The sequence below is a fragment of the Suillus subaureus genome (assembly GCF_016647635.1).
Source record: "Suillus subaureus strain MN1 chromosome Unknown BJ212scaffold_25, whole genome shotgun sequence".
Lineage (NCBI taxonomy): Eukaryota > Fungi > Basidiomycota > Agaricomycetes > Boletales > Suillaceae > Suillus > Suillus subaureus.
In genome coordinates, this window is record NW_024538581.1 from 595,092 (window position 1) to 609,115 (window position 14,024).

General features: G+C 47.8%; 5 protein-coding genes across 5 annotated transcripts; 2 read left to right on the top strand and 3 right to left on the bottom strand.

Annotated features, from left to right (window-relative positions):
• Nucleotides 1-50: 50 nt before the first annotated feature.
• Nucleotides 51-1,493, top strand: BJ212DRAFT_1448092 (uncharacterized protein; the record flags this gene model as incomplete). The annotated part of the gene is made up of 7 exons (XM_041338494.1): nt 51-140; nt 199-323; nt 387-539; nt 599-735; nt 834-987; nt 1,046-1,210; nt 1,241-1,493. 7 exons carry the CDS (start codon nt 51-53, stop codon nt 1,491-1,493), a joined length of 1,077 nt encoding a protein of 358 aa, XP_041190971.1.
• Nucleotides 1,446-2,889, bottom strand: BJ212DRAFT_1369249 (uncharacterized protein). Its single transcript, XM_041336212.1, has one exon. It carries the CDS (start codon nt 2,661-2,663, stop codon nt 1,806-1,808), a length of 858 nt encoding a protein of 285 aa, XP_041190972.1. The 5' UTR covers nt 2,664-2,889; the 3' UTR covers nt 1,446-1,805.
• Nucleotides 2,890-4,673: 1,784 nt separating this feature from the next.
• On the bottom strand, nt 4,674-6,899 carry BJ212DRAFT_1275940 (MFS general substrate transporter; the record flags this gene model as incomplete). The annotated part of the gene is made up of 14 exons (XM_041331250.1): nt 4,674-4,962; nt 5,011-5,083; nt 5,201-5,220; nt 5,273-5,348; nt 5,412-5,428; nt 5,488-5,605; nt 5,722-5,796; nt 5,845-6,112; nt 6,166-6,253; nt 6,318-6,384; nt 6,440-6,479; nt 6,539-6,619; nt 6,667-6,756; nt 6,810-6,899. The coding sequence occupies 14 exons, from the start codon at nt 6,897-6,899 to the stop codon at nt 4,674-4,676; spliced, it is 1,392 nt and encodes a 463-aa protein (XP_041190973.1).
• Nucleotides 6,900-9,221: 2,322 nt separating this feature from the next.
• On the bottom strand, nt 9,222-12,012 carry BJ212DRAFT_1275899 (uncharacterized protein; the record flags this gene model as incomplete). Its single annotated transcript, XM_041331248.1, has 8 exons — nt 9,222-10,065; nt 10,118-10,191; nt 10,243-10,309; nt 10,366-10,471; nt 10,522-10,599; nt 10,652-10,964; nt 11,014-11,086; nt 11,147-12,012. 8 exons carry the CDS (start codon nt 12,010-12,012, stop codon nt 9,222-9,224), a joined length of 2,421 nt encoding a protein of 806 aa, XP_041190974.1.
• A 656-nt stretch (nt 12,013-12,668) lies between these two features.
• Nucleotides 12,669-13,791, top strand: BJ212DRAFT_441819 (uncharacterized protein). Its single transcript, XM_041343216.1, has 2 exons — nt 12,669-12,694; nt 12,750-13,791. The coding sequence occupies exon 2, from the start codon at nt 13,066-13,068 to the stop codon at nt 13,702-13,704; it is 639 nt and encodes a 212-aa protein (XP_041190975.1). The 5' UTR covers nt 12,669-12,694; nt 12,750-13,065; the 3' UTR covers nt 13,705-13,791.
• Nucleotides 13,792-14,024: the final 233 nt, after the last annotated feature.

Here is a 14,024-nt window from a genome sequence, read left to right on the forward strand (position 1 = left end):
GTCACTTATCTTCACCTCCAAACATTCCACGATCACCAACCACCGTGACAATGGCGCATTCGAGAGTGATGCTGACGAACGGCACTTTACCATCCGCTCGACTCAACCGACTTTGTGCAGCACACCCTTTCACTCAACAGGTATAGTCATATTGTCTTTGTTACTTTTTTTGAAACGAGATGCTTGACACTTCCTCAGCTTGACGTCGTGTTCCCTGCTTCCGATGAACTCGAGAAGGTGCTTACATCCCTGAAGCCCACATACTGTAAAAGACGTTGCACGCTATCGGAGTTCCTTGATTTTGCCTCCAAGAGTCCAGGCGGGTAAAGAGAGTTTGAATCATGCCTTGAAGAAACACTGAGATGGTTCTGTTTTCTGTCAAACAGGAATACTATAACTGCACTGCCATCCACTTCCGAGTGTGTTGATACATGGTGCATCGACCCTAGAGGTGTCCTCACCCTCTGCGTCTCAAAGTCACTGTACGAGCAACTCGGGTTGATAGGGAAGAGACTCCCTTTCAAAGGGTGTCCTGAGCAGTACGGTATGTCACTCAGGATTCCAGTTCATGCACGAAAAAGAAGTGATCGAGACCTAGCGCAGTGATACGCATACCGGTTAAGCAAGAGACCGTATCTGTTGCTGTACGTGCGAAGCAGAAGGCAGCTCTAAAACTCTGGGACGAGCTCAGGGAAAATGGGCCTGGGAAATGGGAAGTTTTGTATTGCCAAGCAGGTATGTATGTAAGGTGGAGATCATGTGTTCTCAACCAGCTCATTCTGGTGTTCATTAAGACCCGCAGCCAGGAACCTCCGAGTCCGAGTCGCACGAAGGGGTGATCGTTCAGCCTCAAATTTGTCGTTCCACCGACATACTTGTCCCGGTCCCGGCACTTGCTCCCTTTCCCGAGGAAAGCACAGAGGACTGGGATGAATATATCGGTGACCTTTTTGAATGGGTAGGCATGGCTTGCTTAGGAGCTCAAAGGTTCGTGTCTAAGTGTTACTTTTTCCAAACTTCTCAACAACCGATTACGATACGGTAGACTCAAAGCGAATGACCGTGTCAATCCTTACGTTGCTGTCTACGAAGTTCCCGCTCCTTCATATATTGGCGACGTGACACAGATAACATGGGCGGCTTTCCTTCACCAATCGTTCATCAAAGATGTTCTGGACACGGTGACGTCAGACAATTCACGCTCGATGGTGTTAGAGAGAATTGATCATTTGCTGCGTAGGTCGCATTTAGCATCTGCAACCGATAACCACGCGTTCGTTGCAATGACAAGACACGGTTGTTGCACATCACCTGTTGGGGCCATCCCGTTGTCCTTGGCTCCTGATGCTTCTTTCGACACGGCCCGAGATCCACCTCTCCGAGCACCGGCCCTCGATGCGGAAGACACCGGCTGTTTCATCCTTGGTCCAGGTCAAAATGGGAGCTTTGTGCTTGCAGAGAGTATTGGTCATTGGGATGCTAGATGGGGCTGATCTCACTGTACACTGTAGGTAGCCAAATTTATACAAACGTTTGATCCCAATACATGATATCAACAACGTTGAAAGCGGATGAATTCAGAGGCGTCAGGTCTAATCTATACGAATCCGCTAAACAACGACTATAAAAGCACAGGATAGTAGAGTAAATGACGTGGGTCATTTACGGCCATTGTAATAGTGCATAAGTAATGGATTAGCTGAATGTATGAAGCAGGATAAAGATCACGTGCGTTGTGCATGCTGGAATGCCTTGAAAAGTCAAAATGAAGGAAAGGAAGAGGTTACGTATGAAGGGATTGCAAGTTAAGCCACGACGTCTCGGACACGGACGAGTGCGGGGGAAATATGAGCATGAGACATGCGTGCACTATTGTTAGGGAGAGGACTTGTTCCGACTGGCGAATATGTCTGGCGACGAGACGCCCAAGTGTAAATACGAGGCGAGACTGTGGGAGGTGGTGACGGGGAAAATCGAGAAAAGGATGTGTAGCGTGGCGGCGGTGTCGACGATAAATGCTGGTGGTAGAACGAGGAGAAAGATAACCCTTCACCAGGTGAAGAGTGCTGGGAGTATGTGCCGGGAACAGGGATGGGTGCACTGGGGGTTGGAAGGGGGAGTTCACCTCGAGGTCCATGATGTGTGTGATTGAAGATACTGTGTGGCTGCGTGGCAGGTACTGGCTGTGGGTGTGCGTCTAATGGTGCCATGATATCCCGCGAGGAATCGATCTCTACTGATTCGTGCGACACCGGTGGGTCACTCTGGACTTCACCATGGATGTCATGGGCTGCGAGACGAACTCGGACGGGTGTTTCCGCCTCTGTTGTCTGCCTTCGGTAGGCCTGAGTAATGTACTGGGCTGGGCTATCACTCCCAACAGCCATTGGACTGTCACGGTCGAGATGACTACCCTGGCCAGTGAGGTCCAGTCTGATAACTACGGTCTCTCTGTCTTCTTCCATCTCTTCTTCGTCTTCCGAGTGTTCTACAGGCACATGGTCAACGAAGGCCTCGTAAACTGCCTGGTCGTTTTCGAAAAACTCGTCAGAGTCTGGATCAAAAGCATTGATATATGACCATTTTTCGTATGGGAGGGGAGCCTCTGGCTCTCTGATGATAGGCTTTGTCTGGAAAGCTTTGGAGTAAAGAGGGCGACCCATTTTTGATAATAAAACAAGTAGAGATAAAAAACTGAGGGAGAGAGGGTATACACGGAAGATGATGGGAGAGCAAGTCCAACTTTAAGAAGACGCGTAAAAAGCACGCGCTGAATCCTTTCTGGGCTTTAATTATAGGTTCATGATGGGCCAGTACAGAATTTAGGGCAGGTGCGGACTTTGACGGTAACTACGTACTTCCGACATTGTAAGGCTGTTCCGTAACGCTCGTCCTCTTCAAGAAACTCTGATTGCACTCACCGATGCGCTCTCCTTTTGTGGATAGCTCCATGCGTCCCTTGTACTTTCGGCACACCGTGATGAATTCTGGAACGCGGCTATGCAGTCTGATGCTGAATGCTCATGGTCATTTTCATACAAAGAACGAGTCAAAAACAGATGTCCTCGCAACAACATTCTGTGATATATACTCTCTGGTGGTATTGCATAACTACATGGTAGTATGTATGTCGTGCAGTACCACTCCGGATCCCGTGGTTCATTCCATGCTTCACATGACCGGCACCTTCGAACGGTCCGAACTCCTCGGTCTCGTCGCAGCTTGGCATTTGAGCGTCAGTGTTCATTAAATAACTATAATTCTCGTGGGTAAATCCGAGCTTTCTGATCGTATTTCAGCAGCTTCTCGAACTGTGGAAGTCTCTTCCGAGGCTCGAGCGCTTCCGGGTCGAGATTTCGAGAAGTCTACAGAATTGCTCTTCCACGAGCTGCCAGATAGGCCATCATCTTTGTCATCTCCGACCAGTCGACCATATAGATCCTTGGAATTTACACGGCATCCCCGCTCGGTGGGTTTATTGGCAAGTATATTATTGAAACATCGATTTTGAGAGATTTAATTATCTTCTGATTGACGTCGATAGGTAGGAACGATTTTTTCTATTCGGTTTACCTATCATAGGCGACCAACTTCTATTCGATAGCTGATCACGCAATCCACTGGCACTCCACGTATCCGTCTGTCAAACTATGTAAGACCAGCCATATCAATCTTAGCCTTTCCTGCGAGATAGTGTAACGCCGTTGGATTTCTGGAAGGCCAAGCCCAGACTCAACCCAATTAGGATGATGGAACATACTAAAGCCACGAATCATCAAACCCCCCGTGAAAACCTATGGGCGGCCCGGGATCTCGTCACATAGGCTAGCGTCCTATGTAGATAGTTCAGCCATTTTGTAGATTGGAATTTAGACGGCGAGTCGTTGCATCAATCTAGTGCTAGCTTGTGTTATAAAATTACACAAGGTCATCGGGCCAATTTGTTGCACATATTGCTTAATTTATTAGAATCTCTGAGAAAACATATGCATCGCAGTCTCAGACGCAGTATGGACTGCAAAAATACTAATACAAGTGCGATAATGACGATAATGACAAGGCAACACCGAAAACGATGCGAACATGACGACAGCAATAATGATAACATCCTGCCTGTGAGACAGAGCTATAAATGTCACAACTGGAAAGGACTTCTTTGTCGGCATCAAGTGGGCTAGGTAGGCCCTGGCTTGCAGTCTCGCCACCATCAATGTCAGGTACAAAAGGAGTACGAGGTGAAGAAGGAAAGTGAGGTAGAAGTGGAGTAGATGATGCAGGTCGGCTCTCTCAGCTGGAGTAAAATCCGGAGGGGGTGCGATAGGGATAATCCTCGGTTTCGACTTCTTATATGTGTTTGATGGTGCTCCTACATGAAAGGAGATGGTAATATACTTGGTGGTTCGTGCTAAGCCTGTTTGATTGTGCGAGGCAAAGGCTATACATTGTATACGAAAAGCTGAACTACACCAACTCTAGATTCTTTAGTCGTTTTCACGATGACACGAGATTTTTGCCAAATTTCAATTTGGTCCCTAGACAGTGTAGCTCCGCTACTCGTAGGTTTACACTGGGTATCAGACATTAACGTATTGTTACATCCAGTCGTAAATCACATCGTAAGTTACATTAAAGAAAGGGGAAAAATCCAAACCATTCACATCGGACCATAGTTTTCATAGAGTGTATCTATAACCACTCCATTCGTCTCCCTTTTCTCTCCTGGCATCGTCAACGCTTGCGAACCGACCATTGACTTCAAAGCCTCCCTCATGTCCCTCGATGATTTCATCTCGCTCCCCGCGGTCCCGACGAGCGTTCTCCCGTTTTAAGAGGAACCTGAACGTGACCGTAGCGATGAGACCAGTTCCGATGTACATCAGCACAAGTCCATGGCCTAATGGGTACCAAGGCGTCTGGTTTGCACGATAGACGTTAGAACTAACGGCGCCTTGCAAGTTGCCCCTGAGTTGGTGTCAGTCATGGATCACGCGCACCCTAAAAATAACTCACCAGCTGATAACCATCGCAAGAGCGACACTACGCTTGTATGTTCCCTCTGAGTTATTGGACATCCAGGCACTATCTCCGATCGGTCAGAAGGGAACAAATTGTTGATGGATCACACTTACACCGTGTTTGCTGCGGAATCAGGGACAATCAGCATTAATATTACGGAAACAATAGAAAGAGCTCCACTCACGAATGCAAGGGTAAATGCCGCTACATTGTAATTGATCAGGCATGGGTCAATTGTGTTGTAGAACTGACTTACCAAGCAGATAAAAATACCGCAAAGTATGACAATGCAGCGTTGCGGGAGGCAATCAAAATGATGTATCCCACAGCAGCTGTCAATATCCCAGATAGCGTGAGCGACGTTATTACTATGAGGGTGCACCATGCAAGCTTACCGATAGAAAGCAGAATGCTAGACATAAAACACGGTGGTAAGTCATGGAGCCGTGGTGTAGCGAAGGGTAAACGTACAAGTTATACATTCCACGGTTTCCGTACCGGTCGGCGAGGAAGCCGACGAGGCAAGTAGATATGCAAGCGAGTGCGTAAACAGGAACGGTTAGTAGATTCGCTTTAGTTGCAGAATATCCTGGGGACAATCAGTCGGTGAAATGAATGTCGCATCTTAGAGTATGAAAGCGTACCGAGCTGTTTCATGGGAGTTAGCACACGCGATTCACAAAGACATAACGTAAAATTATGGACTTACTTGGTTAATGATACTCGGCAAGAACAATGCGAATGCATACAAAGGCATGTCAACTCCGGCGTAGACAATCACTAGGACGGTTTGTTAGCGGACATAAGTTGCGGATCAGGTGAACTTACTGGCAAGGTAGGTTTTCCATTCGGTCAGTGCCTTTCTGATGTGTCGCCACTCCATCTTTTCTCCAGCAGCACTAAATTGGGCATCACCCTGCAGGCGACGAATAACGACTGTCCGTTCGGCCTCGGAAAGGAATGTTGCAGTGTCCGGGAAGTCGACGATAATCCAGTATGAGACAGCACCTGCCGCAACGGTAATAAGGCCCTCGATGATAAAGATCCACGCCCAGGCAGGCTTTCCACCGATCCCATTCATCTTGGCTATGGCGACCTGCATGACACAAAAAATTAGAAGGACGACTGCTGGCTGTAATTGGCACATACAGCGAGAAGGCCACCGAATGCGCCGGAAATAGTCGCAGCCGAGAAGAATATGGCAGCGCGGATACCAAATTCTGAACGTTTATACCAGCTGCATAGCCACCGTGTTACAGATCAGAAAATGCTTTCGCACCGAGAACGCTAGTCGCACGTACCATGAGAGATAGTAAGTGACTCCAGGAAAAAGTCCGGCCTCGAAGGTACCAAGCATCCATCTCATAACTAATTTGAGTGAAAAATTCAGCTGTATCCGAAAATCATTAGGCAATGAACCAACCCAGTAGGCCGCTGTAGTTGTGCACTAGGCCTTGCACCGTCTGTAGAGGACACAGGATTAGCGTGATCGGATCTAAAGAATAGTGTTGAGAATGCACACCATCATAATACCCCAGAGAACCATGAGCACCGAAAGCCATACAGATGGTTTTAGACGCTTCAAGATGATGTTCGAGGGTACCTGGTACAAGGTCAACTTGCGTCCATTAGTCCCAAGTTCACACTAACCTCGAATAGTGCGTAGGATATGAAGAAAATCGTTAGGCATATCAAATACTGAGTGTCGGTGATGTTTAATTCTTTCTCCATGCTGTACAGCTACGAAGGGATCAGATCCCATGGGAGTGATGCTACAGTCGATGCATGCTCACCTTTGCATTTCCAATACTCGTTCTGTCGAGGAAGCAAAGCAAATACAGGAAAGATAACCATGGTACAGTCCGCATGTCAACTTTTCGCATTAAAGCGCGCTCGTCGACACCCGAAACATCGACATGAGGGTTATAGAGCCCGCGTTCGATAGCGGTCTTTTCATCCTCGACATGGACCACATCACCTTTCTCCGAGATGCTGAGTGATGGAGAAGACAACGTCATGGTATATGATATATGGTGTCTTCAGTCGATGGGTGGGGTGGCAGTAGGAAAAGGACCTCAATTTTAAAAGGAATGAACTTGATGGCAGCCTATATAAGCGTGACGTTTTCTCCGTGATGACAGACCTCACGGCGCCTTTACCCCACGGTCACCACCCGAACTCTCCTGGTCTGTCAGCCCAGACTCCTGGAACATATGAAGCTGTCTGATCCGGTAAGTCTGGAATTATTGATCTAGTAGTAAGCGGGTTGCAGCTCATATCTGTTATTAGGCCAATCACGGTCCTTGTTTCAGTACGATCATCCTGGGGAATGTGCGACTATATTTCCTTTAAGTGGGGTAAACGTTTGTAACCGTTGCCACTGCTGTTGAGGCTCCCAGAGTCCAAGTTTATGACTGAATGCACGCGTGGTGTCATGATGCATGTGATAAAACTCATGAGAGTCTAATATTTCTTTTTGGGAAAAGCTGCCGGCAGTTGCAAGTGGCTATGATCATGAAGACATCGAAACTTAGATATCGATATTTGCACGCTCTGTAGACTAATCAACGTCCCAACTGGTAGGTTTTTCGATGTATACAGATCGATCTGGAAATCTCATGACTGTTAGCTAGAAGTCAAATTTGCCAAGCTTTCCGTTCGATGCGAATATTGCTCGAGTGCGACAGCTCAAGAGATGTGACTCAGACATTAATCTTGGCATGTACAATGTACAGGCGTGTCAGGGCATGTCGTGTGATCGATATCTAAATTTTTCAGTGGGGATGAGTTCCCCAGCCTTCACAGGTGAAGTTTCCGATCGTTTTGCCACATTGGAATTGAATCAGTTCATATGGCACACCCGACAACTGCAGACGGCGCAGTGAGACCACGTACTCCGAGGTACTCTGTTGAGGCTGTTCAGCCGCATGTGCTGTCGTAGGTTCCTGTGCCTGTAAGTTGTAGCCCGGATCAGACAACTCTAGACTGTAAATCCCCGAAAGGAAATTGATTTCGTTGAGCATTGGGGCCCGGGGAACCACAGTTATAAATCCTAGCCTTGGCAGGTAAACTCCGTCGTCTTAGATTTGACCTTGAGAACTAAAAACGCACACCTACACACGCTCGCCGCTGGCATAGCCGGACAACTGTAGACTCTGTTCATCCTCAATGTAAAGGGGAGACACCACCGTTTAATCTCTTATACTCTGGCGAACTCGTACTGCCAGTTCTCTTGGAATATGCTTAAGTAGAAGGGAGTGTCAAGGGCTTACACCTGACGCAAGGGACGATCGATGAACAGTGTTCCAAAGTGCGCACAAAACTTGGAAACCGATGTGAATATCAAATACATGTCAAATAAGCGGAGAACGTATGAGAAAGCACGCACAGAACCTGGAAATCTGCCGAGACCAAGAAGGGACCTGAAAGGACTAAGTCTACTTGACTCGACGCTTGAGGTACGCATGGTCACTACTGTCAACAGTTTTTTTAGCGAGCCATGAATTCGAGCACCCCCGTACCCTTGGTACAGACTCGAGGGACAGAATGGAGCTCCGCCCAGCGACATCTGGCCAACTGTCGTCATGCCAGGTGCCTATGTCATACTGATGTCAAATCTTCGATGGATGAAACTCACCAGTACTGAAACACGACACCTTCAACTGACTTTTTTGAAGTGCCTGTATACATGTCTGACTTGCGTTCGAATATGAGTATGGGGTCAAGAGATATTGCACTGTCAGCCCCTTCGGTCGAGTCTCAGCTATGAAGAACAACTGGTGACAGTCAGTCTCTCCTAGTCCAATCACGGGAAGGAAAACAGGTGCAAATGAGATTGCATGATGAAAGAAAAAATTAACATTGGAAATAAGATAAATCGCATATGCAAGCACACATCAAAACACCCAAGCCTTTCCAGTGATAAAACTCGAGAAAGAGAACGGATATGGATGACAGATGCGCCGGCCACAGTAGTGTCAGCTGTGTTAGCCAAGGTTTCTCGCTCTGACATTCGGAGTCTAACACCATATCATCTCGAAGCGAGATATTAATCTCGCACAAATCGATCACTAATTGCGGGGAAACGCTCTTGATATATGTTTTCCCGCACCGTAAGATCCAATCGCAACTCTCTGGGAGCTTTTGTGACGTCTTGTCATTGTCAAAGCCCCCCGCTCATCACAGGACTCGTCTTCGGAGGCTGGTCATGATCCTCCAGCCATCTCCAAGAGCCCTTCTATACTCTTGCCCAAATCTCCTCCATTGGCCTCCAGTACCCACTCGCGTACCTCTGGGTCCACTCCTGGAAAGATCTGGGCTAGAGTCGCACGAGCAGCAGCGCTCGCTTGTGCATGCGCACGATCGATTTCTGCTTCAACAGCAGTAAGGTCGAGCGAGGGAGTGGGCGTACGAGATATATGTTGGCCTACGGAAGGTGGTTGAAGATGCTGTGGAATAGCGTTGGGGGGAGGTAATGGTTGGGCAGGACCGAGCGCAAGTGCTTGGTGTACATATGACCCTCCAGAGCCAGGTCTACTTGGGGTTTCGTCGGCTCCGTACGATTGCCCCATGTACGTAGGTGGGGTTGGGACGGGCGATGTACGGCGGACGCGGGCCTTATAAGGTGTTTGCATGGGCGCCTGAAGTCCCTCACTGCCTGCCGGTGTATGTGGAGCACCACCAGCGAACTGAGCGACCTGGTCAGGATGTGACCAGTGTCTCTCTCTCTCTTCTCTACCAAGCTCAAAGGGCGCGAATGGTCCGGGAAGGTAGCCCATCCTCTCATCTAGTGCCTCGCTAAATATACGACTGATAGCACCGAGGGGTTTTGATACCACATCTCCGGTTTTCTGCAATAACTTCCGGGCATCCTCGCCAATCGTGAGATTCTGGGCTGATGATGGAACAGCGAGAGCAAGCGGTTGTGCAGATTCTTCTCCTGCATGTGGAGATGGACGCAAAGGTTGATTCGGGGTTTGTGAGCCTTGGGATGTGGTTGGAGAAGAAGGAAGTGACGGAGGGAGTGTTTGGATTGCTACTTCTACATTTCTGTCAAGAGGAGTGAGTTTGAATCACGTAACTGAATGCAGGTTATAAAAACCTTTCAAATTCTTCCTGTGATATACTAGAGAGGGAGGTATGATCCATACTTTCAATGAATTGTACAGCGCCCATCTGAGCAGCAAAAATTAGCACGAGTGATCGATACAGTAGTCGTAAACTGACGAGGCTTGAAAGATAGTAACCCGCCTCGCTCTGTAGTTTCTCAGGATTTCGAAAGCGATTTATAAACCTTTGGGAGATTTTGTTAATTTCGTTGGGTTGCACGGTGAAAAAACCTGTACATACTCGACATTCGAAAGCAAATGCTCAGGGTTCGCCCTCAAGACCACGTAAATCAGTATTGGCACAAAAGAATCTGCACCTTCGTCCTTGCGTAAATGTCGTATTAAACCTAGGAGAAATGTGAGCATGCCGCTGAGATGGGAAGTGAAAGTCGCCGACCAAAGATAATCTTGCAGCAATTCAGAATGCAGATGAGTTTATCCCGTGGAGCCTTGTAATGATTCACTTTGCAAAGTTCTGCAATTATTTAGTATTTGACGGACTGGTAAGGATGACGAATATGACATACCCTGTTGAGCAAATTCTAAAAATCCAGTGTTGTTTCCATTTCCATCGTTATCATCGGATTCGAGTTCAGGTATATCAAGATGTCGAGGTCGTACCCAGCTAAACAACGCAATCCGTTGAGACAACACACGATCGCGTTCGAGGTCATCGGCTGTGACTGGTCGGGGTGGAGTAAGGAGAGGAAGACAAGGTGTGAACGTGTATTCATAAAGCCGGTTCATCACCAGTTTTTCCATTCCTTCCATCGCGTTGTCAAATTCTTCCTCCGTCGCGTTTCTCCAAATGTCTGTTTCCCGCATTTTCGTGGCAATGAACTGATAAAACTTGAACGTCTTAATTTTGAATACAATCAAAGGCACGTACGCTCAGGAAATCATTGATTATCTTGATCTGGTCGTTGACGGTAAACGTCCGTTTCGTAAAGTTGCTGAGAAACCTGTAGAGCAAAGGACGGTGAAATGAGCTTCTATAGCATACATAATGTCACTAGACGTACGATCGCACGTATTTGCCAAGTGGCTCCGCACCCCTAGTCTTCATCTGGTCGAGGAACTTCTGGAAGTTGAAAGAAGGATCTTTATCTTTGCGTGGAGACTCTGACCCAGATGGCGATGTAATAGCTGGAGTCGCGGACCGGGTGTCCGGTGCGCTTTGGGTCTTCAAGGCAGTGTAATCAGAGGGAAGAGGGATCTGCTTGGAAAGAGGTGATGGCGCAGTAGACTGAGACTGTTGCTGCGCAAATGAGGACATGGTTGTAGGCGAAGGAGTGGCAATGGGTCTGGCCGCATCCATCGACAAGGGCCGAGGGCGCGCTCTATTCGTCACGCTAGGAATGGAGAGGGTCCGAGCTATCGCAGCAAGTGAGGGGAAGCCAGATGAGGTAGAAGTCGATGGTTGTGGTGCGGGTGAGCTAGATCTGGAAGAAGGCCCATCGCGTTGAATATCCTTCGAGGCAGACCTGGAGTGTGCTCGACTATTCGAACGCGATGGAATTCGGGGAGGTGGTGGATGCCCTTCCGAGTTAGCCCATGCCTGGTGCGCATTCAGCTCGTCCTCATTTGTAAAAGGATCGAACTGAGTCAGAACATCCTTGCTAACACGCACTTGGTGATCGAGAGTGTTGTTGTTTAAGTCTGCTGGTGCAGCGAAAACAGATGGTGCAGCGGTATTAATCGCTGTTGGATCTGGGGTATGTGCGCGCTTCAAATCAAGCTTCGACTGCTCCTCTGACCATGGATTCTGGGCTTCAGTAATAGATGGGATGGCAGGAGTCTGTAAGCCAGGAGGAGGGCGTGAATCAAGAGATATGTGGAGAGAATCAAAGTCGGACGTTAATGTTGAGCTTTCCTGAGTGTCGAGCATATCGTGCTGCTGCTGGATGACTTGCCTGACGGAAACAACGTTGAAGTGAAGGGTAGAATGCTCGTAAGTACAGATACTTAGACCCAGTATGGCACAAAGCACAGCACTACACTATCCATAAAAGTACATCGTCAACTTTAAAGTGCCGCAGCCGACAGCGTCCAAATAGACTCAAGGTTGACTGGCCGAATTCACGCAAGTTACTACTCGGAAAGAGCCTTCCACAAAGTTGACGTACAACGACCGACTGGCAGACAACTTCAAGCATCAAGCGCTGACTTGTACTTACCCTGAACCTCATACACACTCTCACTAACTGCTTCCCAGGCTCCCACGCCTCTTTACACGAACCACCACCATAAGGGCGCAAAATGCTGGTTGTGGGCAACAAAGCCCTAGGTGGGGCATCTTGGATCTTTGTGGGCACCTTCTCAATTAGATTCGGCATGTGTCGCTTGCGAGCCCATGGAGCGGACGAGCTATTCATACTTGCTTGATTCGCACTCTATCATAGCCACTCGGAGATTTTTGAGGTAGTAACCATAGGTCCGTCAGTTTGGGTTTCCCCTCAGGATAGTGACGAGCTTCGAGGAAACTTGCTCGCTCTACAATTTCGAAGTGAAACCCAGAGGTCCAGCCTCTGAGCGCGGTTTTACACAACTTGCGGTACTAGTCTTGCATTGTAAGTTATTATTGAATGCAACTTCGAGTCGTCAAGTCTTATTTCGGACCTTGAGTATTCAACAGTTCAGAAGCACTTCACTCATGGCAGCCATGGCTCATGCTCAGTGTAAGCCGCAACTTTGCTTATTTCAACTCGCTGGTCCGTCCGCAAAATTAAAGTCACAATTATCAGTCGCCTCCTTGCTGACGCGGCACCACGACCCAGTCAACAACCCCAATGCACGTGTCAGGCTCATATTTAAATTAGCGGTCTTTTTAGGACAGTCCGCTAGTTTTAAAATGAGATTGATTGATCAACATACATAACAATATTTTAGTGTACATGTGAGTGCTAATACACTCCATTCCGTGGATTTGAGACATGGGGTCATGGTAACTTTAACGGTCTCGATCACTGGTTTAGTTTTTCGTCGACATCCTGCCTTTTCTTCTCTATGCGGCCTTAGTCTTGATCAATTTTTCGACGATGTTCTCCACGCATTATTCCTTCTGTTTGCTCTCCATACAGCCTCAATCCCGATCATCACGATTTTTCGTCATATTCTTCCTTGCGCTTCCTTCCCCATACAGCCCCACAGCTCCAGTCCCGATCTTACAGTTTTGCTGTCGATTGCTCCACATATTCTTTTTTGCATTTCCTTCCCCAGACAGCCCCAGACCAATAAATACAGTTTTTCGCCGATTCCTCCACACACACATCCATCTTCCCTTTTCCTTATTTTCATTCTCCATGCCACTCTAGTCCCGATCAGCACAGTCTTTCGCCGACGTTCTCCATATGTTTTTCCTTCCATTCCTATTCCCTTTCCCATACCGCTTCAACCGATCATTTCTTTGTTGACGCAGCGACGTTTTCCAACGTTCTCCACATGTCCATCCTCCCCTTTCCTTCCCCATACGGTCTTAACCCTTAACTCCGCACCCAACCTCCACTTCGCTGATCGCCGACGATGCCACGACGATACCAACACTCACTACCCACTTGTAGGCGCCTGCATGTACATCTGATCTCCACTTTCAAGGGTGCTGACTGATCAGAGGTTGGAACAACAAACCAGAAGTGGAACGTTTCCTGATCGGGTGTACTAATCTCAGTTGGTACATCCGCTTCTTTTGTCTACTTACCACCTCTTAACACCTCGTTCCTGAGAAAACAACTTTTCGACAAGTGACATGTCTCCATGGCCATGGTGCTTTTGTACCTTTTGCAGGGTACTCGCGTATGTATGTAGGTATGTCATGAAAATGCATTGGTAGGACTTCTCTTCGATAGCATCCTGGACACTAAATTTTAATTATTCCCTGGACAGTGCATCCTTTTTATGTTT